The 27,468-nt window shown below is 37.3% G+C and overlaps 1 protein-coding gene across 7 annotated transcripts in view; it reads right to left on the bottom strand.

The window, feature by feature from the left end:
- LOC139693430 (uncharacterized protein CG43867) overlaps positions 1–27,468 on the bottom strand; it is a 364,846-nt gene that overhangs the window by 39,852 nt on the left and 297,526 nt on the right. For 6 of the 7 annotated variants that reach the window (XM_071591567.1, XM_071591573.1, XM_071591571.1 and 3 more), the window contains 4 exons: positions 11,216–11,389; positions 6,713–6,796; positions 5,998–6,153; positions 2,927–3,763 (listed from right to left, as the gene is read on the bottom strand). In XM_071591567.1, coding sequence (XP_071447668.1) covers positions 2,927–3,763; positions 5,998–6,153; positions 6,713–6,796; positions 11,216–11,389 — 1,251 coding nt within the window. The remainder of the gene's footprint in view (positions 1–2,926; positions 3,764–5,997; positions 6,154–6,712; positions 6,797–11,215; positions 11,390–27,468) is intronic. The other variant, XM_071591570.1, reaches the window with a different exon arrangement.

Below are 27,468 nucleotides of genomic sequence, written 5' to 3'. Positions count from 1 at the left end.
GAAAAGGAAAACCTATTGATGGTGAGTATTATGCAAACTAATTGCAACATTTGAGTGAAGAAATCAAGCAAAAGCGGCCGCATTTGGCTAAGAAGAAAGTGTTGTTTCATCAAGACAATGAACCAGCTCACAAATCTGTGATTGCAATGGCCAAAATTCATGAATTAAAGTTTGAGTTGCTACCTCATGCACCCTATTTGCCAGATTTAACCCCCTTAGATTATTTTCTGTTGGTATACTTGAAAACATGGCTTGGTGGTCAAAGATTTTCCAACCATGAAGAAGTGATGTCGGCAGTTAATGGCTATTTTGAGGAGCAAGACAGTTCTTATTATGAAAAGGTTATCGAACATATTGAACATCGATGGGTTAAATGTATAGAGCTGAAAGGAAATTATGCAGAAAATTATACAAATTTTTTCCAAAATTTTTGTGTTTTCTTTGTCGAGTCAGATACTTCTGGGACTACCCTCATATTATCCTGCTTCAGTGACCATGTTTTCACGCCATACATAGCTACGCTCCATACCAAAGTTTTGATGAGCATATTTGGAAATAGGTCGATTCACTACTACCAAAGAAAGAAAAGGCAACAGAGCTGGCTGGAAATGTGATAGCTTCAGTTTTCTGGGATGTGAAAGGGATTCTACAGATCAAACAATTGCTGGACAATACTACGCTAATCTCCTGGACCAACTAAAGCAAAAGATACACGAAAAAAGGCCAAATTTGGCTTGGAAAAAAAAGTCAACTTTCATGAAGACAATGCATGGCCACACTCAAGTGTCATTCCCATGGCAAAAATACGTGAACTAAGACATAAATTGTTGCCACAACTCCCTTATTCGCCTGATTTGGCTCCATCAGATTTTCATCTCTTCTCCAAGCTCAGAATTTTCCCCAGTGGAGGAATATTCCCTTCAAACAAAGAACTAACAGCCGAATTAGAAGGGTATTTTGCAGGCCAGAAGGAATCTAATTGTCGAGATGGGATCAAGACATGGGACATCGCTTGACTAAGTGCATTAGTGTACAGAGAGATTACATTATAAAATAAAAAAATTTTCACAGAGGTTAACTCAGTAATTTGTATTCCATTCCAAGAACTTTTCTAATTGCCCCCATAATATACTTGGCACTCATCTTCCACTTCTTGCCTTCTATAGGGCCAACATACATGCCATAAGAGGCACAATAAATTCTATTCCAAAAATCTAAACCTCTTTTGCATAAGCTCGCTGAGCAGCGGCTTGGGAAAATATGTCAATTCCTGGATTGAAGAGTGTTCACACAAGTGAAAATAAATAGTGGAAATTTAGCTATAATTACATTCAACGATAACATTTCAAGCATTAAACCAGAGTATCTAGCACAATGCATTGGCAATTATCTCGCCTTTCACCTGGGGATAATTATGTAAACCAGTTTCTAGGTGATTCAGGCTATTCAGGATATTCATAAACATATTTCCAGCATGAAATTACCTACTTTCTACATTAGCTAGCACAGTAATAACAATAGTCATTGTTTATCAGTTTATGAAAATGCAAACCTACTATAGAACTAATGAATCCATAAGAAAAAATTAGAAACATAGGCTTTTAACATTTTAATCACTCATATCCTGTCTATTGCCAAAAATTTTTGTCAGTTCCACCATCTACTGCCAAGTATGTACTTCTGAAACATTCTGTCTGCTGACCAGTAAAGACCAAAGATTCGAGATAAAACATCAGAATAAAACAATGAGGTTATCTTATTCTATTAATTCAGTAGATAATCTAAAACTGGAGGTGGATGAAATAAATTTCCTCAGAACACTGGATTATCCTCAGTCCAACAACTTCCTAGCTGACATATTATCTAGCAACTGTTTCATAAAGAAGCAGGCCATAGAAAAGTCCTGTTACATCACCTTCATAGAAATAATACCAATAGTCTTTCTGCATATATCATCATCATATTTGGTTCCTGACTTTGGTATCCCATCTGTGTCATCCCATCTTATCCATACCAATCCATGCACTTCTGCTGATTCCAGTTGATTGGCCATCAGAACTTTTAAAACTCAATTTCCTATCCCTTACTAACATACTCAGGTTTCACCTTACAAATAGTGCTGATACAGTTGGTATTGAACTCCATTAAAAAATAAACCCACGAGGGGAGATGATGTGATGTCTAATATTCTAATCGAACCTTTTTCAAGCTATGATATAAATGAGATCTTACTGAAATAAGACCCATGCAAATTAAACGAGTCACGAAAAGCATGTAAACCAGGAAATTATGATTAAGCATCCTGAAGAGGTGGAAAATGCACTTTTGACCATTATACAATTTCATGACTTTCCTTTTATGAAGCTGTTGAATATATAAAAATATTGAATGACAATATTCGGGGCAATATGCTGGCCTCACTATTACCAAGTTATTTAAGTGCAAATCATAGAGGGGAGGTGATAGCTAATGTTGCGGCTTCTTACCAAGGGGGCCCAGAGTTAAATCCAAAAGGTGGCAGATTTTTTTAATTGGTATTCCTATCCCTCCTAAGGGTATTAAGTGGACATCACTTCTAAATGAAGTACACTGTCCACTGGATGGAAACTGTGGGCTCATTGGCAACTTTCATGGGGCTAAGAGTGGGCTAATGCCTATTTCACTTTGCTTTTTCTCCATTCCCTTAATCTTCAGCCCATATCAAATTACCCACCAATCCCTAATGGAGCAAATGACCTCAGCTGTCAGTGGCCTCCCTAATAACTACTACTACTTAATCATAGGGCAATAATTAATTGTATCTTTGGTATTTCTCATTATACTAAGAACCTTATTATATGTTGTGCTCATTTTATCAGGATTATACACTATCTAGTTTTTTATGAAGGGTAGTATCAAATTCCTTTACTTTAGAATATCAACTCACCTGATATATTCTTGATTCCCAAGAGGGAAAACGATGTAATGGTGGGGTAGGTGGTTTCCCATCCTCGGGTACACAAGCACTTCCTCCACTTCCACTACTCCCATCAGATTCCCTAGTGCCACCAACAGAACCAGTTGCACTACCACCCCCACTGCTGTCACCACCTATTCCTACCCATGCTGCACGTTCCTTACTGGGTGTGTATATCTCGGCATAGTCATGAACTTCACTACTCGAAGCAGATATTGATGTCTCTGGCATGGGAGCACCTGAAGCACCAGCACCAGCCGCCGCAGCAATTGCAGAGGGAGGTAGGAGAGCCAGGCTCTCTACTGCAGCCTGAAGATCCTGAGTAAGTGTGCGGTACTCATCACTAGGCTTCCGATGTAATGGACGAGGTGAACCCTCTGGAATGGAGTTAACAACGGCACTGGTCGCAAGGGAGCGGGCAAGTGAGGCAGCAGATGGTAAGCTTGCATCCAGGGCATCCAGGGGGCTACGAGGACTGAGCGATGCAGCAGCATCTCGCAGCCGGGCGCTGCTACTTCGACGCTTTGGGTGGGCTGGCGATGAGTTTGGGGCCACTATGCCACTTGAGGCACCGCTAGCAGTGCGCTTCTTGTTTGGGTCCACTTCAGCATACAGGGGCTCCGGCTCGGAATCGCTTTGGGTCCTAGACCCTCCGTCAGATCGACGTCGAGAGGGATAAGGGAGTGAAGTGGAGGCCGGACGAACTGGAAGATCTGGAGCAAGGGAGTCTTCACTGCCCACTCCTTCACCGTCAATACTGCTACACCGTGGGGACTCCTGGGAATGAAGAATTTTGTGGCAGTTCACCTGAGGAAACATTGAGAGGAGGTTCGAGATGATGATATGAGTAGCAGTTATTAGCATTTTTTATGAGAAAAGAAAATGCAATGAACAAAATGCAATAGAATATGGTATGAAATAATATGGATGCAAAAATAACAATAAAAATTTAAGCAGAATAAAATCCCATTGACATGATGAAAGCATGAGAAAAGGCAAAATCAACGAAAGTGTGAGAATGAAGCAGTATTCATTGTCAATTATATTGATGAAATCAATGAAATGGGCAAAATTCTATGCAATGAACTTTAGTTAATATTGCTCAAGTGAAATAAAACATTGCAAAATTCAAAATATTAGATGAAGTCCAGATTAATGGTTAGATATTATGCATCCTTGAAAATTCTACAATGAGAATCCTTAATCAGTCTTTCTTCTATGAACCTAATCTCTAGATACAGAGGGGTGGGCATTAGGGATATGAGGAAGGGGGAGGAAATGAATAGACATGTTAAATGGAATGAAGGGAGGTAGAATTAAAAATAAAGACTACTGGAAATTTCAAGGTTCTCTGGCCATTTCAGGAAAGAAACTTCTGCAAATTAATTCATTATGGATTTTTATCTTTGACATATAGCCATCGAATTCAATGAAAATAAATGTATTTAAATTGTTAATATCACCTCAGGATAATCTTGGATAGTTTCCTGAGTAAAGAAAAGAAATATCTCAGCTCTTCCCTCAAATGACTTGTTCTCTCTAATACTTATGGTTCATTGGACTTTGCGCTTGCCACAGCAGCCACTCACTCTGTGCTAAAGGTTTATAATAGAATCTTCATGTGGTAATGCACTGTGCTTTGTTCCTTTCAAACTGCTTCTTATTTTTCTACTTCCAGTTTACCTCATTTCCTCACTAGTTTGATGCTTGCAAAAGAGGAGTTAACAAAAAAGAAGAACCCACCATTATTACTTCTGGATTAAATGCACCCTCCATGCGGTGTCAATCTTTTTAGGTTTTGTTAGATAATTGCAATCATTATCATAACCTGCATTTATCATTAGATAATTAATACCACAAAAATTATCATCAAATATATTCATTATTATGTATTGAGTTGATTGTTCTTTTAGTCATTAACATTTGAAGAATGAATATAAAGCAGTTGAAAAGATAGGATCTAATCAGAATTGGTTGATTCCTCAGTCACCAATACTGGACACTTGATTTGCGGCAGCATTCATGCAGTATCATGATTTCTAAGCTGGATGATCATAAAAGAACCACCATGTGAAAATGCACTTGATTGAAAAGAATGTATTTATTGAATTCTGTAGTCCATTCTTCAAGGAATCAGATAATATTGTCCAATAAGTCAGTGAAATATATTTTTTAAAGAATTGCTATTGGAAATATAAGCAAATGCACTGTACATCCCTCTTTTGAAGAGACTATGCGTCTGGATCCCTAGTTAGATCAGCTAATAACTGGTTAATAAAAAACAGCAATAAGTAATTTCAGGGTTCTAAATTGAATTACAATATTTGGTATTAATTTTTTATTTAGAAAAAGGGAATATCAACAAAAAAGATCTACTGAATTTTATGCTCTTTTGGCATTGAAGCATGGCTGCCAAATCTAAAATTATAGTTTTATTTCAAATAATTTCTTGCACTTGTAGCAAGATATGCTACCTTACTTTCATGCCAATGTGCTTTTTGATCTAATTAAGGCAAGAAATATCTTATCTTTTCAATTTATTTCTCTGATTCATACCCTACAAAAGACCCTATAACTTAGTCAGCATGGCCTATGTCAGAGGGCAGCCCACTAAGTAGAAGTATATAGGAAGGAGGGGAAGAAATTTTGGGTGATATTTTCAATATTGTGGCATCATAACAAACATTCTCCCTGCCATTGAAGCCATTTCTGCTGGACAACTGGGAAGAGATTCATGAATAATTGCTTTTATGGACAGAAATACAATAAGTTTATCCACCTTATATATATATATATATATATATATATATATATATATATATATATATATATATATATATATATATATATATATATATTTATTTACATTTGTGTATTTAACTGCATAAATGGATAAAACTCTTAACGGAAAAACACTAACTACTTAATGGCTCGTAGAAAACAAATTCTTAAATCCAACTCCTGGGAAGATATATAAGTAAAATGATTGAGATAAGACAATATTGACAAGAACTAATCTAAATGAATAATTAATAACTCACCCCAATACTGGCTCGGTCTTTTGCTGCTGCCAAAGCAGATGCTGGAAGACGGGCAACTCCCAGCTGACTGAGATGAGCTAAATGATTTCGCAGGAGTTCCAACTGCTCATTACATTTCTGATTCTGCTCTCGTAAATGCTGATTTTGTTCCTCAAGCTATAAAAAACATTTTAAATATTGTAACGAGAGTAAAAATAAGTTTCAGAAGTTTACATTAATAAATGATTCATGATGAAAACACCATATAATGCCATCAGAAAGTGGACAACTATAGATGAGATATCTTATTCTATGGAACTATCTCATATTCGGCGGGGGAATGTTTTCAAGAAAATCAAGATTAGAATGAAATAACAAGAAGGTCTTCTAAAAAGATCAGCAGAAGCCATTACAATTGCTCTTCGTGCATGAAACAATTACTGAAACAAAATATGGAATGAAGAAGAGTGAAATGATGCATGAAGTATATGAAGGTTAATAAGTCTTTATCAAAACAACATTTTAAATTAAGACTCATCTTAAATTGTGCCCTAAAGACATATGTATCAATCATAACACATTCATCATTTAAAAAATGTTTGCCCAATGATGGTACACAGACACTAGGTAAAACACTAGTTAAAATTGAAAAACTGCAAAGGATATCAGATTTTATAGTTTGCGGGAACTTGACAAGCATCGAGTTTGAAAAAGAGTACTATAAATTATTTTTTACCTCTCTAAGTTTGTTTGTGACCCATTCCTTTATTTTAGCTGCTTTGGCTTCAACTTGCTTTGCATCTTGCAATCTTAGCTGCCTCTGAAAGAGAAATCAAAGATAATGAATGTCCCTACACTATGGTAAGATGAAAAATCAACGAGTCAATACTTTGTCATCCTGTAATTAGTACATAGAGGGGTTAGTATCATTTTCATGAGAAACACTAACTCCAAGATTATAACAAACAAATTTTGATGCTCCTTGAATATCTATACCTTTTCTTCTAAAGCCAGCAAATCATTTGCATTTGTATTTGGTCCCTTAATGCAAGGAAACTCTTTCATTCAATTCAGCATCAATCAAATATCACCCATCTCTTTAGGGGAAAATATAATGAAATAATTTTAGCCCAGACGATTTTTTATTAACATTGTATTTCCAAAGATATTTCATTTTTTTATGACCCACTTTTAGAAAGTACTCTCTATTATGTGTGTGATCCAAGAGATAGAAATTAATAAAAGTAAAAATAAGAAGGGTAACACCTCACTATTTTATAACCAGCAGCCGAGGTCCTTTGTAAATAAACAAGTAAATGGTGGCGGCATTATACCCTCAATATACATGAGTATAATGATATTTGATTTAGAAAACATGAGGGCATTGCAAAAGGCAGTGATTGGTGGGGAATACACTCCATATTTATGAGAAGAAATAAAAGAATGGACATTTATTTTTATTTTACCACTAATAGAAAAAGAGATAACTTAGGGACGCTGTTGTTGATAGGAAGAAATGATATTATTACTTCTTGTCATTACTCGCCATGGAGAATTTGATAAATGTCATTGATTAGCATAATGGTTGTTTTCATTGGAGTAGTGAAATATGTCCATGCTATCTGACAATTTATTTTTTCAATACTGGCATTGAAAATACAAACTACACATAGATGGAAAAAATATACTTGGATCACATTTCCTAATACATATGAATCTCATAGAAAGAACCCAATGAATGACCTAAATTAACAATAAAGTACATCTGAATAAAGGAATACTTTTCAAATAAACTGAAAAATGTATGACCTTTGACAATACAGCATAGGTTATAAAGCTTACAGAGAAATTCTGCTGGCAAATTAAGAGATATGATTTGAACAACTGCACAATTATTAATGATTTCAAATTCATTAATATATCATCAATGGCCACAAAATATTTGGCCTGGTAGAGACATTTTTTTCAAATCACTTCAATGCCCAATAAAAAAATGCTTATTGCTTCCTCAGAAACATTACAGATTATTCAAATTCGAATATTGTACCATGTGAATGCTTTTTAAATTTCCGTCACATGGCATGGCATTGGAGAGCCCCCTTAGCAGCCATACCGTGGTACATACAGCAGGGATTTGTGTAAAAGCATTCTCTTCATATTTTGGATTTATTCAGGATATCTTTGCTGGTGATGCAAGGCTCCTTCATTAAGTTCCATAGTAAAATTTGAACCAAAAGTTTATCAACATATTGCCTAAATGCAGCTTTTCACACAATATTAAATGCATGCATAATCAATATTCCACAGCAGTTGCTTATTCAGTTTCATAAAAAAGAGAAAAGCATATGTGCCATGATTATGATTTGTGCATAGAGTTGATCCAAGGCATTTAACTTGATCAAACAGAGCAAAAGTTTTTAACAACTGCAATCATAGTCATCATACAACAGTAATATAGATTAAGAAAGTGTGGTAGATGCAGTAGGTTATGAAAATGACGGCAGGAAAGTTGATATGTACAAGAAAAGAGTAAACAGGACTTTCGATTTGGAAAAGAATGAAAGCCTCTGGTATAAATAGTATGTAAAGTGAAATTATGAAATGCAAGGGTTATTTATTTACAAATCATCTATGGAATTTAACTTTTGTTTGCATATTTTTCTAACGGTTGAACTGAAGAATGCAATAATTGTACCTCTGTATGAAGAAATTTGGAATAAGATGAATGTTTGTGCTATAGGGCATTAGTATAAATTAGTTCAAGCATGGCTATAAATGCAAATAGAGAAAATAATTTATTCATGACTTTCTTTGCGATGATTGTTAATGATGTCTCAGTCTTTTCTTTAAATATTCCAGTCTCTGCCGCATGAAAATAACTCTGAAAGCAAAACTGCAGTATTCTTACAGATAACATTCCAAGTAGAGGCATTTATCACTTATAACTATGCTTTTAAACTGCAGTTATGACTAATGCCACATCATACCATAAAATACACAAATAATCTACTAAAGGAAAACACATTAATCACACTCAAAGAAAGAAATTGAATCCAAATCCTTTGGTTAACCAATACCCACATAACCTACAGACTTAACGGTATGCACTGATGCAAGTGGAAATGTAGAGACTGACTTTGCTGCTAAACTAGCCATTTGCCACAGTAAATGCCACATTAGACCTACAAAATTTTAAGGGAGCAGCTCAAGGATACTCCACACAGCAAAGGAAAAACCTTACAGAAGGCTTAGCAGAAAAAAATTCATCATAAAATTCACTTTTAAATATGACATGGAGAAATATTATTATTAAATATACATGGGAGTATCATTTTTAAGTAATTATAGCTAAGAAATAACCACGATATAAGACTAACATTTATTCTGTATACAAATTGATCCTTATGTACATAATACTTTAAATTACAGCTATTAATGTTGATTTGTTTTATGTCAGGAAGCTGTCAATTGAAGTAACTTGCAGTATGGAGAAGATAAAGGGTTGCAGTGTCATTAAGTTCCTTCATTTGAAAGGTTACAGTGTCCTGCAAATCCACCATAAAGTGATGGCTGTTTATGGAAATGATAGCCCATCATATGACACAGTTCTGAGGTGGAAAATGAATTTTGAAACTAGTCACAGGTCCTTCACAGATGATTCAAGAAGTGGAAGACCATCACTCATGAACAATGCTGCCATAGTGAAGAAATTTGAGGACTTGAACCTTAAAGACTGTAGAGCAACCATCCAAATGATCATGAATACGAATGATCTTAGCTACAGCAGTGAGTGGAAAATTATTCAAGAAGAACTTAACTTGTCAACAGTGTCAGCATGCTGGGTTCCACAAATACAGACTCCTTTTCAGAAGCAAACATGGCCTGCAAGGCCTGCAATCGCGACCACGGCATGACCAGCAATAAAAGCGATGTGGCTTTGGAATTTTGTGACATCTGCCCATTTCTCCCAATATCGCCTGATAAAAGTGACTTTTTCATAGTCTTAGAACTCAAAAAACCATTGCGGGGTCGGAGATTTGACAACACAAATGACATTATTTAAGAGGAGGAACTATGGTTTCTGATACTACCATCGGAGTTCTACAATGACAGCCTTTGAAAGGTCAAGAAACACTGGGAGAAATTATAACTCTGGATTGTGATTATGTAGAAAAGTCTTAAAAATAAAAAATAAAAATTAAGTTTCTATCTTGATCATGTTTTAGTAATAATCAAAAGTTTACAATACCCCTTCTACAGGTAGTACTGTTTTACACTTTGAATTGTTTGATTATTATAGGTTTTTTATTGCAATTCACTCTGTTATCTCAATTTGTTTTTTAAAATAATGCAGTAGTAATAGGAGTGACTTCTTCAACAAGAAGTTATCCGTATTCTTGTTGAAGCTCATTTTTTAAACTCCACATAATTGCTTAATGTTTCCAAATATAACTTCCTTCGCAGGATATTGGTACGTTAAAATAATTTTATATTCTCAGTAATGGAAAATAATTCACAGCAGCAGTACAGTATTCAGTAGAATATGTGCAATAAGTAAGCAGCAATTGTGCCTTTCAATTAATAGACATTCATTACCACTTGAATCAAATTACACATCCTAATCCTGCTTCATAAAATTTAATTAGTATTGAAATAATGGCTGGTCCAACAGTCCCAGGTTATTTTTTGCAACTTTGTGGCCACCGTTGTAATTATATTGGAGTCTACAATACATTTATTTACAGTGTAGTTCCTGAGAAAAGCTTTGAATTGAAGTTTTAAAGCAATGTAAACATGCTTCTGATTGGAAGTCACTTCAGACAAAAACCATGACTTTGATGCAATTAGGGTAAGAGAATTTGTGATTTGAATTATATGACACCAACACTATAAGAATATTTTAAATCCACTTTGTACACAGGGACTTGCAGCCCAGGAGCATTATGAATTACTTGTCCTTCATTTGGAAGCATTTGTCTGACAAAGAATCCTGTTTTTATCAAATTCTTACAGGGGTCCAGTTTTAACAAATTTAACGAAACATTTTTTAAGGAAATCACATCTAAAGCTCCTGAGTATCATTTAGAAAGCATATTTTGGTGAATTGGTAAACCACTTGAAATTTTTCATGTCTTCCAGAGTTCTTGCATGGAAATACAATCATATAATATTTACTCGATTGAAATATTTACATATATTTTTTATTAAGGAGATGTTTATGGCATGCCAATGTATTTACCTGTTCCTCAACTTGTGTCTCCAGTTTGTTGATCACTATTTCTTTCTCCTTCACTACAGCAGGGTCAGATCCAATTGAGGGAGTTGCTGTGACGGAGCTAGAGGATGAAGAGGCAGCCCCTGCACACTGTGTCGTCCACTCAGCCTCAGCCAACCTCTGTTCCATCATCCGCACCTATGTAAAAAGACAATTCAAGAAGGATACTGTAAATGATTTTCACCAAAATCACACAATAAATTCAACTTTCTCAAAAAGGCAAGCATTGTTCCAATGAATGGTGGACAAATGTGTTGAAGCAGCTATAGTAGACAGATTTTTTAAATTCAAAAGTGCAAATTTTTTCATTGAGCTTGAGATGGTGGCATACCACAGTAACTTAAGCCCCATGCAAAGATTTATTCTTGAAAACTCTGTGAATACCATTTTGCTCTGCTTTATTTTAGGTAACTTCAAACAGAATTCTACACCAGAGATTATATTTTCTATTGCGATAAGATATTTGTGGAGATATTGTTCCACATGAAAAGGCAAGTAAATAAAAATGGATTTGTAACACTAAGGCAGACAAAGAATTAGCCAATTGATGTTTTTGGTTCAAGAATGACAAAACCACCAGAAAAATGTATTAATTTTTTTCTCAAATTATCACTCTCTCGCAAAATTAAAGTATAATGCAAGCAAGGAATTCAATCAAGAAAAATCTCAAGGATGTCAATCATTAACATTAGAATGATTCCAGGATAAAACTTCTCATAACTTTCGAGAAGACACTATCATTTTTATACCATCAATGATTAATGGATTTACCAATTTGTAATGGTTATAACCATTTATAGAAATTTGGAGATAATTCAATTCTAAACTTCACACGGAGCTTAATTCTTTATTTGAGCGCACATACATTTTTGTGAGACCATTCCACTTTGTTTTTAACATTCCAAACATGCCAACAAAGGTTCTTGAAGCATTATGACCATGATTACCCTTAAGGGTATTTTTTTCAAAATATGGAGTTTGTGAAGGGTGTTAAGAGGGTATGGTGCTTTTTCCACACTCATATTTAAGTACACATATAAATATTGTACACGACGTGTTGTATCCTTCTAAAGCTGCAACATCCTCTCACCTACGCTGTCACGATTGCATATGTTCAGGTCCTCCCAATTCAAACCCCTCGGTCTTCGCCAAATAATTTCCCGGCAAGCACTCCACGCTTTTTTCGCTCATTCTACACAATGGCAGTTAAAAGATCTCTCTTTAAATACTATCTCATTCACCACTGCAAAACTTTGAACTGAAAAATGAAATGCACAGTAGAGGCAAGTATGACAAAATTCGTCCACGTGGTATTTTGTCACAATATTATCCATAACTACCGTCGCTCAGCGCATTAAATGATCGACTACTGACCAAAAGGGATGGGTTAAAATCCCAGTTGCGCCCCTGAATGCCCACCGCTTCATCCAAACTATACAATTTTTCATATTAGAGAAATTTCTTGGTAACTACAGATGGCACAGGGAAAGGGGCTGCTCCCAAACCCAGGTGTGTAAATTTTTGACGCCACAATATTGGTATGAATTATAAACCGTGTTTTGAATTGTGGGCGATTATCACACAAAAAAATACCGATTTTGTTTATTCCGAGATAAACTGGCATATTTTTCTGAAGCGAAATGGTACATACAATTAGAAAATTTTCGAACCAGAGCCAAATGTGGGAAGGAGAAGACGATTCTTTTCATTCATCAACAAAACCGGGAAAGCAAAAATGAAGAAAGCAAAGGCGATTTGAATTCGCGTTCCCTCTCCGTAGATGGTGCCGTCCGTCATCGAAATGCGACTATTCATTGAGAAAATATCTCACGAATACTAAACTTACGTCTGCCTAACATTACGATGAGAGTTCGATTGGTCCCCCACTCATTTAATTACCGGCGAAACAAAATCGAAGTAAATAAGCACTGCAGGATAGTTCCGTGGCAACTATTGTATTTTTCCATTCCACCCAAATAAAAACCGTAAAATACCTCGTCGCTCTATCTTTCTCAATTTGAAAGCATTTTTGTTCGTACATCATAGAGACAAAATAAGCCATTTTGTCTTGAGACACTTTATTTGATTTAGAAAGTCTTTTGGCGGCACTTGAGTCAGACTGTAATCGCAGTGAAAGTATTTCTATCACGTGGTCTCATCGCATAGAATATTTTTTCTGCAGAGGCTGGTGTTACACAGGGTCAAATAAGCGCCACTTAGCATTCCTGCTTCAAACGCACGGGTTCTCTTGCGGTAAGCTGAGAAGCCTCAGCGGAAACACAGTCAGAGAATGTTCTCCCAGCGCTTCCGGCGGAGGTGGAACATTCTTTCCTCTCCCTCAGTTCTCCTTCACCCACGGCCTCCCCACCAAACTACCTTCGAAGCTAGTGCTCGTGTACGTTCGATAGGAGAAGTTGGAAGAGAAGAGGAAGGCGTGATAACCCGGTACGCAACACATTAACACCCAGAGGGAAACGGGAATGTAAGGGAAATCCCCTGCCGGTAAGACGAAATGAATGTATAAAGTTCTGTGTCAGATCATCCCTCTTTCTTACCCTACATCAATGCACCAAGGTGCCTGAGTGACCTACCCAATAGGTACCCTAGTTCTTATACAGTTCAAATATCAAATGAGGATTTACATATCCCAATTTATCCGTGGCTAAAAACTCCGAAGTATCACGAGTCGACAATGTTATTAGTTGTTGGTAATTTTCACTTTAAAGAATTTCACAGTGACATAAAACTAGGAATAAAAGCCTTGAGGCTTGTTAAATGTAACATATTTAGTATCGATTCTAAGGTCACCATCAGTATTACTATTAAGAGTGTAATGTTTTCCGATGTGCACGAGGCGACTTGCGACCCAACACGAAATCGTTTTTTCCAGATGGAATATACTAACGATTTACGTGATTTATGAACGCTACACGATGATTAAACCATCCAGAATAAAATGCCATACCCAGCATGATACCAGGGCACTGATCAGACGTGGGATGAGCTTCAAGAGGAAAAGGAAGTAGGCAAAATATGTCATCCAACCTCAATATTTAACCTCATTCCTTAATGAGTATAAATCTCCTTGATGAGTATGTATCACTAAAACGAAAAACGGCGATGGAAGAAATCAAGAGCGGTTAAAGAAAAAAGAATGAAGGCGTGAGGGAGTCACACGTCCCTCTCGTCTAGGTGGCGGTGCCCCGACTGTTAACGTGACCTCCGAACCCATCCCGTGAGAGGTATTTGGGACATTAAAAAAATAAAAAAATACTGCCACTCAAGGTAATGGAAGCCTCTACGGATGGAAGCATTAGTTCGATAAGAAAGCGCGCCGCATAAACGGGAATTGGATCTGCTAACAGGAATTCCAAGCCGTATTTCATTTTTAATAATAAACATTCATCTTATGTTATCAAAAAGTGGTTGCAATTCAGGGCGGCCAAAATAATCTAGCAAAAGAATTTCATCATGTTTCCAGGTTTTCCAAATCAACGTATGCAATTTTTCCGTGCCCTTTTCTCCGGAATTTATATGACACACAAGCTCATTAAACCATAATAGACACGTCGGATTTTAGAAAATATAGTCTAGATGCTATTGAGCACAAATCTTTCATAAAAAGAAGCATAGCACTCCTCCAGAACTGATGAAAGTTTCCTTATACCATGAGAAACGTATGTATGATTATACAAACAATATTGGCGAACTTACAGTAAGGGGGATCGAGATGGTGCGGGGGCTAGCGCACTGGCTTCCCACCCAGAGGGCCCGGGTTCAAATCCCGGCGGTGTTGAATATTTTTCAGAGGTATCTCGATCCCTCCTTGAGGTGCTTTGTGGAGGGCACTTTGAGTGAGTACGCCGTCCGTCGGATGGGACGTTAAACTGCGGACCCCTTGGCGCCTTTCGTAAAGAGTAGGCTAATGCCGACGCCGGGTTTCTCTCCACCCTTCATCCTTTCCTATCCATCCCCTATGGCGCAAATGACCTCAGCTGTCGGTCGCCTCCCCTCAAAACTACTACTACTTACAGTAAGTGCAAGACTTTAAACACTGCCAATGGGTTATTCAAACACACAAAATGGGACATTGTAGGGAACCACGCTCTCCAGTATCACGGCAGCCATAGCTAATTTGCCGGTAAAAAATATCAACAACACGCCACTTTAATCGTACAAAAATTCCAGGACATTTTCATAATCTTACATACATCTCTAGGCTTTCTAAACAATTCTAAGATCCAGGAAATTTCCTTGTTTTCCAGACGAAGGGTAACCCTGCAATAGATGATAATCCGATGACAAAAATAAACCGATTGACTGCTTTCACAGTCGGCTGCTCTATTTCAAGGAGATCCTGGTTTGATGAACCAAATGATAAAAAACGAATCCTATACTTCCTCATGTAATGCGCATAGATTTTACCGGCAACCCATTCATCACACTTTGAATTATGCGACTGGGCTTTCTTGAGGCACTGATTGACATTAAATAGCGACTTCAAAAAGTGCCCTCTTAGAAACAAAATAATATCACCAGGGATGCACAAAAAAGTTTAAGCTCCGCCACTACTTTATACGACATTAGGACGATGACGGATCACAGAATTTCTAATACGTCACACTCCTGGAAGCATGCGGAGTAGGAGAGGGGAAGAATTGTTTGAAGATAATAGCTGTGAGAGTACATAGAAAAGGTAATTTCACCGCAGCAAAATTCATAATATGGGATATGAAAATTATGCTCGAGTGCAAACACCCTGGACACGTAAGGGCCACGCTTACTAGGTGTAATATGCTAGGCCATGAACTTCTACTAAGTTGAGTCCAATCTCATCAAACCATAGAACCGTATTTTTCTCATGTACTGCATTCAAGCGTGGTTTGTACACTTATTCTGGTAAAAATCAAACTAATATGTTTTAAAGTTGATTAATTTTTTCCTTATTGTGCTAATGGCGACACCGATTCCCTTCAGGAGTATGAAGAATTCAGCATGCATCCAGATTGACGACACTACAATCAACAAAAATATCGGGATATCAAAAGTCGCAAAGTTTGCCGACATAAAAGGTAAAATTGGCACCGTTGGATTTGTGGGGGGGGGGGTCGTATGACGTAGAGGCCGAGGGGTGGATCGGGAAGGGTAGGCAATCTTCAGTGGAAAATCCCGACTCCCCCATCAATCTCTTGCAGAGCGGTCTCCCCCATGGCTATCCCTGCTGCCTTCCTTGATCCACAGTTGCCAAACGTGTACCCGTGAACATCACCAGATTGAGTCTATTCCGGCTCAACGTCTGGACGAGTAGATGGAGATAGAAACGGTTCCCCAGACCCTTATCGCAGGGACGCATAATGTTCACACCCTTGACGGGCATCCCGCGATACGCATAATAAAAAATAATATTACGCGGTCGTTTGTGTTTATAGACTGTCAGATAATACGTATTTATGTCTATTATATTCTGCATGAGTTACGGGCAAGATGAAGGAGAAAGTTGAAGGCGCGGTGAAAGTGATGCGATATAAATTGAACCAATAAACCATTAGAGCTTAAATTTTGGAGACAATAAATCTAATTACTGGTTAATGAGGGTCTCCACTCATGAGCTGGGTTGCTTCTAAGCGAACCGATTCCATTGGATCTCGTGCTGGACTAGACTTTACGAGAATAATTAATGAAGCGAATGGAATCGTGGGATGAGGGGGAAAAATGAGCTGTCGAAGAGAGAAAATTGCAGCCAGGTATATTACAACTCATAAATACCACTTTCATACAAAATGCCATCTTTTACACGGTGTTGGCCATGGACGTCTTACTAACTGTAAGGAGGACATGCAGCATAGCAATGCACTTTTCAATTCTACACGATGAATATTATTGACATGATAACTCTACATGGTAATTAAAATCATGAATAGGACGAATGCATATGGGATGTACTTATGCAGTTTCAAATTAATTTACTGCATCCATTCATTGACCGAGTTTCAAGAAAACCGGTATCATGCCCCTCTCGTTGCGACGAAACCCAGAGTCTACAGAGCACACATAAAAAACAAAAAAAATTAGCGCCGTGCAGTGGTTGGTAATAAATAGTCTAGGCATGGCAACGTCGCCCCTCAAACCCTTCCCCCTACATTCGGCGGCCAAACCCCTTTGCACACACATGAAGGACTTTGATGAGTCAGGGCGGTGAGTCAGGGGGATGAAGAGAGGGTGGGGGACAGGATGGAGTTGGGGTGGGGTTGGAGAAACGCGAGGGGGCTATGGGAAGATGATGGGAAAGAGGAAGACGGGGATACTGCTGATGGGATATCGAGTGGAACTTGATGGAGAGGGATGGTGGGATGGGAAAGAGTGGGATAGTACGAGTATGGCATGAAACATTGACGGGTAGGAGCTTCGGCGATATGTACGTTTGCTTGTGTGAATATATATATATATATATATATATATATATATATATATATATATATATATATATATATATACACACACACACATATATATATACACATTATAAACATATATATACACATTTATATACGTTCTAAATATATAATTCTTACGTACACACAAACATATGTATGTGTGTGTGCATAATGAGAAGCAAGGGGGTGACAGATGGTCTTCACCCCCTCAGCGGAATACTTATTTCGCAGCCCCAGGACACGAAGGCTGCGACACAATTTGATATTTTTTGACAGCTGAGAAAACAATAATCAAATTAAAACTTACTTATAAATAATACATAGACCTGGTCCTTTACACTCTTCTCTTTCGGGTGGAGCCACGTCAACATAAACTGATTTTACGTCATTTTAAGAAAATATGCATGAATGTGGCAGCCTTCTGTCACATTCATGCATTGTTTCACGCAATATCTTCTGTTCCTAAGACTTCTAATATTTCTTATCCGGAAGGTCTTTTCAACTAAGTACGTCCATGATTATTAATATGTATTTATTTGAAAATAATCATAAACTATAATCTTTACCATATTTACTTCTCATATAACGACCCAAACCTTCATATAGCTAGCTTATAGAAGAAGCTAACTTATGACGCATGGTTCCTCATTTCGAATCCGCATTTCCCAGATTTTAAGTTGCAACAGTCAAGCAATAAAAACGCCCAGGATTTGTGAACTCCAGCTCTCTATCACTTCCGTTCAAGATCCGCAAGAAATGAATTCCTAGATAGCTACCGATCGCGTGAAAATATTTACTGTGCTTCTACGACGATCGCGATACACCTCCACCATGCTAACCACCACAGGGATGCGTGATGGAAGAAATTCACGTTCCGTTTTTTTAAAAAAAAGGCATGGAGTGAGCCGTCGAATGAATCAAGGTGCAAGTTTTAATTGTGTTTTCCAACCATAGATGGCCAGGTTATTTTTATCGTCAATGGTATTCAAGAAAAAAAAGGCTCCAAGAACGATTGTCACAATGATACCATGATACGTAGTACCATCTATCCAAAATATTTGCCCTCTATCCGAACCACATGGTGGTACTTTTAAAAATTAATTTCTTTCCGGTGCATAGAGAAATACGGGTATCTAACCGTGCGAAAAGCATGTAATTGAACAATTTATACCTCACCGGTTGGTTTCTCAATACGATCCTCAATATGTTCTGAAAACTAAGCATTGCCAAGGTCCAATAATTACCCCACGAAATCGTGACCTGTGAATATATTCTTCACTTGCTTCATGTGCATAATCAGACAAGCTCATAAGCGAATTACACAACCGAAAGTAACCCGAAAAAGAAACACAAAACCAGTTTTTAACTACCAATTCATTTTTCGCAACTATAAGAATTACAGCAATTCTGAAATGTATGCTTCAGTATCTACAACTGAAAAGGCGATTGGCAGATAAATCCTCGATTAATAAATAGAAAAAATTGAAACATTTCGAGATAATGCTAACAAATGAATCCTTAAATGATAACATGGCGTCATGGTTACCCGAGGGCTTCAATTTTTGCAATCGTAAGACTACTGGACTGTGCTAAATCAGAGTAGCATTTCCTACTAAGGTCGCTCCGTGGAGTGGGTGTTTTAAACTTGGAAATAATAACCTGGATATTATGCTGATTGTGACGTAGTTTTATCTAGTCTTCAAAGATAATATCGTGAGAAAATATTGCCGTTATCTCTTTCGAGGCCACTCCTGACGCAGTCACTTCTGTTATCGGTATTTCGCGAAGCAATCAACGTAGATGAGTTGGGGAAATTGAAAAAAACTAGAACACGTTATCATATTTAAAAATGACTTTAGTTCTGACTTATTACCAACGTAAGTCTTTCTCGTAATCATATTTTGATATCGCGCTCGTGATGCTTATTTTTTTCAAACCTGACGTGGACGATTTTTAATCGAAGAGAAAACATCCTTAATCAAATACAATTACATTAAAAATGTCTGTGCCTTAAAACAAAAGGGTATAATTCAGTTAAAATAAAAATGAAAAGTACGTAATTAATTTATTAAATATTTTACTATCACAATAATAATAATTTATTCAAAAAATCGAACTACTTCGAAATTGTATTGGCATTATTATTGTAAATTTAACACGCCTATCGCTCTGGGGCTAATGAACTTAATAATAAGAAAAATACTTATCAGTGTTCCCTGAGAAGTTTATGTAAATAAAAACAAAATTCGTGTTAATTATCATCAATGAAACGTTTTGTCTCAAAAGTCCAATTTTTAAACTTAATGTGTAATTACTGAGGTACACTTTTACTCTTCATTAATCACAGACATTATAATTTCTGTATTTGAAAAGAAGCTTTCATGGCCTCTGAAGGTTCTTCACATCAACTCCATGCTACAGTATCAAAATTGCATTTATCATTTCTTTCACTACGAAATAGAAGAAATTAAAAAAATGCAAAATATGGGGGCGACAAAATGCTGTAAGAAATCAAAAGGAAACACGGTTATTTAACTCGCCAGCATTTGTAAACAAAAAAGAAGACGTTAAATGGAAAGATTAAACGGTAAGGGTAGCCCCAAAGTAAAGCAGAAAATTCAAGTTACGGAGACTAAAGTAGCCTCCAAGCTGGATGGTTTGCTAATTCTTACTCGCATCAACAATTAATGCAATAATTTCTTAGTAGAATAAGACCAATAACTGAACTTACTAGACTTTCTACGCCGACGATTTTTTCATGGGACCGAATTGCCAGCCATTGGACCGTATTTAATAGTCTTGAGATGCCACTGAAGGGTTCTGGAATCAAATACTAGTTTTTGTCATAAAAAATCCCAGCGTAACGATTGCCTGCATTAAACACTTCATAGGACGATGCAGATGAAACTGCCAGGAGAATGGGCCCTACTAATAAAAAAACACACTGCTGCGCAAAAACTTATGTTAGGTCTACTCTCCAGCAATCTTTGAAGTTAATTACATGATAAATGTAAGAACCATAGTAATCAACCCAAATTTGGTCTGATAATTGAAGTAGAGCGCAACTGCGCGGCATGCGAAATTCACATTTAAGGTAGGGGGCTAGTTCCTTTCCCAGAATCGCCTTCTGTTTTCGAGGAACATCTGGTAACCGAAAAAAGTCACACAGCTATGAGGGGTGAGTGAAGCATTGGGTGCTCACAGGTGTTACCAAGAATCGAACCCGGGCCCTTCAGCCAGTAGTCCAGCTGGCCCGTAATGCCTCTAGACGGAGGTAATGTCACAATTTAGCATCAAATTAACTGCCAAAACGATATCCTCCGCAGCTTATTGAATTAAACCGATCCAGATTTTGTCATAAATTAAGCAAGCAACCCTACTGTATCACTGAGAGGGAGAGAGGGAGAGAGAAAAAACAAAATAAGTCGGTCCAAATTACTTAAGGAATGAAATAATACAATAATCACCATGAATGAAAAGTATACATTACTTGATCTTTACATAGATAATATGCTTGATAATGTAATTCAAGTTTTGACTGCACATGGAAAAAGCTTTTCTTATCATACAAATAAAAATTTAATTTATTCAAATGAACTTTCACTGCTTTTTCGTACCTACTGTTGCAAAATCAGTTATCTGTTCACATAAAAAAGCCCTGGAGCAGGAACAGAAAATATGGATCTCTAGCATGAATGCGATATTCATGTTACCGAGAATTTCCTGCCATAGTAACAAATTTCCAACACTCAATCTACAGCGGAGATCGGCTGATGTAAAAGTTTTCCGAGGTTTATTTACAAAGGCCCGCTTTTTAGCATTAGGATCGGCTTTAATTGAGTAAATTCTTTCGCCTACGAACATTAAATGTGAGACTCATCTGTAAGTTACATGGATATTAAATGCTAATTAAAATGATTTCGTCGACATAATCCATATTTTACATTTTTTACAGCAAAATTCAAATATTTCTTTCACAAAATACCATGATTGATACGATTTTTTGCTAGTACTGCCAAACATTGTAGCCAAAGGAATATATTTAATGGTGGGTGACTCTGGAGTCTTAGCGAATTACGACTAAAGAAATGAAACTTTGATGAATTTACATTAAAACATCTATCAACTGAAATTCGAATTCTGAAAACGGAATGTAAAATTAGTGTTAAATGATAACTCTTCTCTCCATAAGAATTACAGAGCCCGTGATTTGTTGTGAAGGATAAATGGAGTGACTGCCAATACCCAACTAACCGTGGCCATAATCACAAAATCAATTTAACGATCGATGTTTCCCGACAACGTGTTTATAGCTTATCGTGTTCCAAGAAAAGCAATGCGAATGAACCGTCCGCAGGGTAGTCAGTTTAGTAAGAGTCACCTTCTCTCGACTCCAAAGACTCTTTCAGCCTAATTACCCAACTATATCAGTAATATATACGGCTGTTCACTCAGAATTCAGATTCTAATTAACGTACCCGAAGTACACAAACTGATTTAACACAAAATAATTTTCAAACCCACGTTTTTGCCAACGAAATTAAACTATATTAATTGGATAGGAAACGGATAAATGAAAAACTACGGAGGAGCGACACATCGATTACTACCGGAATGTTTTGCCACAATGGCGTATATTTACGCTGTGAGCAAGCAAAAAAGACGGAACCTTGCAAGTAAGCAATATCTTTCTTTGAGATAACAACGATAAAATAATTTATCATCTATGGTAAATATATATAAATTACCTTTAACCTTGAAAAATTCTCAACAAATAAAAAACATGCGAAAAACTATTGATTCAACTTCTCAGCGCATTGAAAAAAATCCATTCCTTTTCATTTCAACTTGTTCGCAATAAAACAATCTTTTCCATTTTCACACAGTTATTAGATCATCGTAATATAAATAGGAAAAAAGGTATCGAAATTACTAAACGACTGGGCATGTCATGTCTTATCTATCAACACAGATTTTGGTAAAGATAGCTGACTTTTTTCTCTAAGAAAGAGTATCCTTCCAGCATGATAAACCCCGTTTAAAACCATACATTACCCCAATCACGTTTACGGCAAAGTCAGGTTAGGGTTTAATAATGTAGAAGACAACGGGAATATTCCCTTTCCGAAAATATTTCGAAAATAATAATCAACTTAAAATCCCACATCTGACTTCAACAATACCCAGTAATCGTTGTTTTTTCAATTATTTTAATAAATTATTGATTAAGGCCGGGAGCGTAACTTGTTGAACGGGCGTCAACGACCCGGTACTGCGCATTAAAAAAACATGCGACAATAGCGCTAGCGTTAAATCTAGAACTCGTTCCAGAGCCCATTACTTACGTATGGGAGATTAAGAGAATGGAAGTTAACACTTAAAAATGTTCTTTAAAAACCGATTAGTACAGAGCTTGATGAACTTGAGATGAAATGAGCTTCGAAAATCATTCTGAGGTTCCTTCTCGCAATAAAATTTAGTCAGTAATGAAGGAGTGAAACGAATTCAGGAATCAAATCAAACATTCAAACGTCATGAATAAGTATTTTCTCAATCACAAAGATTATTTTTCATAATATTAATAGCAACACACCCATAGGCCCATATTCACTATGACAGACTCAGTGTACGTGTGAAGTTTACATTCTGGAGGTCTAAGTTCGAGAAAGATCTCTAGTTTTGGCTTCGGGATGAAATATTTTAACGCACTGATTAGCTGCCGCAACTGCAACCTATGACGCTATTATGTAAACGATCACATTTTTCAGCAACTGATTACAGCGGCTGATTGAGCATAGGAATGGGGACTTGAATCTAGCCTTCCTCAGTGCAGATTCGAGGTTTAATTCGCCGTTAGGTCCTGAGGAGAGCGTGATTAGGGAGAAATACCAGACGCACAGAAATAAATATGAACTTGATGACGATAGGCGGTATGCTACGCTTCGGAGATAATTGACTTTGATTAATGTGTATGCCCTCGCGAAAACTGGACGGCGTTCCTTCATTTTCGTTAGAATTTTCAAATTTGGGAAATGATACACAGTTTTGAAAAAAAACGAGTAGCTTCAGTTCATTTTGGACGGCACATGGTAATTGTGATTTATTGGCTTATCCAGGCAACGAAGGAGCCAGATGACGCCATTTAGGTATATGGGTCACTTTATAGTTTCATTATAATGGAAGAATCATTTCCATCTTTACATATAAATGGAGGCCTTAACCTGGACCGGGAGAGAGCGAAGATATTAAACATGCCAAGCTGAAGTTATACTTTTGAGTGATGGGAGGGGGAGCTGGAGTTGGGAAGATTTTCCCTGGGTCAAAAAGAGTTTTGAGCCGAGACACCAACGGGGTTAAGAGTGACACCCACAGCTAATGCAGTTATTTGTTGAGGAAGTTTTCCGTTGGCTCAAAAAAAATAATAGTATGAGACAGCATAATTTTCAGTTCAAGTGCTACCAAGATAAATGTCTTCCTCCCCTTCACTCCCGAAAAAATGCTACCTCCTGCCTACCGCCGCCGCCTTTTCTGGCAGGGAGGGTGGGGAACGGAGAAAGAGAGTGCGAGGAACTTAAGTTTGGAGACAAGCAAATGGATGTCTCCCACCTCGTGTCGCAAAAGTTGAAACGAGCGGGTCCGGCCTTAGAAGGGGTACGAATTTGCGCAGACCCCGGTGATTTAAATACTGGTTGAGTGTCCAGGGCTCGGGGAGGCCAGGAGTGACGGTCTTAAGTTTCGAGGGTGCTAGATCGAGCCCCGTGAGGCGGACGAGCTCTCGGAAGCACTCACGAATTACTGATGCGCTGAGAAACGAAGGATACACACGTCAAGCGGCGACTTTCTAGCCGAGGGATTAAAAAAAATCACTTTCCGTGCTCGCTTTTCTCAGAGTACACTCAGGAAAGGACCGAAATTCTAGTTATTTCATTCTCAAAGTCCACTTGCCTTCCAATTTTCAACATAAGCCTAGGGTGGATGTATGCAAATGCTAGGTTATATGGTCCAGTGGAGGAGAACTTTTGAGATGGGGGCAAGAGCAATTTGAAAACGTAACATTAACTTCGATCTTAAGTGTTTTCTTGAATTTCACCACAGGACTTATGCCAAAATTGAAACCCAGGACGGAAAAATCGAGTCGGAAAATGAAATGTTCACTGCCAAGTAAGCTCACCACTCAGCTCGCCAGGATTAACAGGACGAAAATTGAGTTACCCATTCTCATCAAGCAATTATTTTTCCGTGTTCATATATTACTATTAGGACTCCAAGGATATTTATTTTTAGTTCTCCTCATTTATTTCATAAGTATTAGTCCAATAGTCAATTAGCTTCTTCGCCGATTTTAGGATGCCAATGCTGCCGGTGCACCGTTATCTAGTATTCTACAAATGCGTCCTTTCATAATAAATTAGGAAATAAGTTGAGCATGTACATCATTATTTCTAGCAAAAGGTTCAACTCCAGGTCCAAAAGAAAGACATGCCAATGTAAAAATGTTATTTTTTGAAAATCAATTATACAGGATTAAGTAAATCTCGGCAATTACGACAATATTGCCGCATGAAATCGTACAAACCGGAGGCGCTGCATAAAATACGGCCTAAAATGAGGCAACGATGCCACAGTGAAACACTTTAATATAACACGATCACAATGCGAGTAAATATTATATAATTTTCCTAAGAAAATGGTTTTAACATTCAATTTTGGAACTGTAACTGTAGTCAAAGAAAAATATGATAAAAAAGAAATTAATATATTAATCCTATTTTAACACATTTATTACATTCCCAGTTCATTTTATGAATATGTTAAAATCAATCAACACACCTGAATACATTCACGCGATAAAAATCAAATGTTTTCCGATGCATAGAGTGACATACGCACAAAAAACTGCCTCCACGAAATCCTTTCATTCATGGGGGAGAAAAATACTTGAATCACTTAGCAATGATTTTTTCCGAGAGATTGACCGAATAAATTATTGGCAAATATGTTATTTATCCAATAATATTTAACTATAGTAAATACAGCTAGAAAAATGGCTTCTTTTAAGATAAACATATTCTCTTCGACTTACGACTCAGGAACGATAAGCAACGAGAGCAAACATTGAACACCATTAAAGACATCAGAGCGTCACTCCAGACAAACTGCGTCGACGAAATGTAAGCTCGGAACTATGAAACTGTTCAACTACCTATTACTTGAAGACGAAAAATTCCTTCCCATAATAATTAAGTTTTAAAGGCTAGTTAACGCGCAAGGATTCTTCCTCTCTTTAATATCGCAATGCAGGTCGTAAAATTTTTACCATCACTTCGGTTCACGAAAAACGGGGTCTCGTAATGACGCAATCAACAGATCCATATTACGCACTGCTTTAGGGAACGCGTCAAAGGGCAAGTAAAAAGAAAAATCTCTCAAACGATGGATATTCAAAAAGATGAAACGCCGAGCAAGTATGCAGAAGCACCCTCAGGGGAGCAGGCCAAAGTGAGAAAAGCCCTTTAAAGAATTCAGGCGAAGTAAGGAAGGACCTTAAAGAAAATACCTCTGCTTTTTATGAAGCCGAGGAGAAAAAAATTGGCCGTTGCCACAGCACGCCCGAGAGGAATCAATTAACCATACAGCCACACCAATGCCCATAAGTAGCATTTCCCGAAAAACGATTCTATCGACCTGCCGTGGAGTTGAGCCTTGATGGCGTTTTTACATTCCATTTTCAAAAGCCCGGGGAAAACATTCAGGATACCATTAATGAGGTTCCTTACAACTCAGACATTTCCTTATGTACGAACTTCAGAAAGGTGACTACAAATATTCTCAGCTTAGAATACTCAATGTAACAGCAAAGGGTACAAAACACAAGCCTATGCTTCACGTTATCATGAAAATGCTTTATTCGCGCTCATGTACAGAAATGGCCTGTAAGGCGGCATATTGCTGACTGGCGCATGGCAATTAGGGAATGATTCTTCCCTGAACCTTTCAAATAAATTAGATATACCTAAATAGTACAGTAGGTTATAACTACTAATTTTACAAACAGATAGTGATTTTTTGAGAATGTAGTACTTGCCAAAAATCATTAGCGATGTATTCCCAAATCTACCATACTGAATCTTGATACATGAAGCGTCACAATTGGAATCGTTCTTAATCATGACACCCATGATCCCGCAATTTGCAACCGACCACAGTCAAAAAAGAAACTGTACGACAACAGGATATTTTTCAACATTGAATTTGGTTTGCATACGAAAACCACAAGCATTCGATCACATTCAAGAGAACAATGGAATTAATACTACGACTTTCGGAACACAAAACCAGAAACAACTAAAGAATCACCTTAAAGTTTCTACTCCTCTATCTAACAGTTCCAAGTATTTCCATTTGATCAAATGATGAACGGTTGACAGAATTTAATTTGGGGAAATTAAAGTTCAAAAACAGACTAAAAATATGTTGACCAACACGCGATCGGAATTTATGGCATCGGCTTCCCGAACAACGCCAACTTCAATAAAAAGTCATGTTTTGCTAACGCTTCCCTTTCATCAGTTTATTTCTTTCCCTTCTTTCTTTTATTTCCACACCTAGCTTAGTTATTACGTAGGCCACGATGAACAGCAAAATTTCAACGGAATCGCATTATATTTTATGACTTTCAACGGAATCAAGACCTGTCCATTCCGGTGAAATAGTTGGGCAGGTAACCTAACACGCGGGGGAGCCAAGGGTGAAAGGACGGCAATTGGACAGACAGATGACGAC

The sequence above is a fragment of the Hetaerina americana genome, unplaced genomic scaffold (genome assembly GCF_022747635.1).
Source record: "Hetaerina americana unplaced genomic scaffold, ioHetAmer1.1.p SCAF_49, whole genome shotgun sequence".
Lineage (NCBI taxonomy): Eukaryota > Metazoa > Arthropoda > Insecta > Odonata > Calopterygidae > Hetaerina > Hetaerina americana.
The sequence above is the reverse complement of the archived record's forward strand: the minus strand, read 5'-3'. Positions and strand labels throughout refer to the sequence as shown.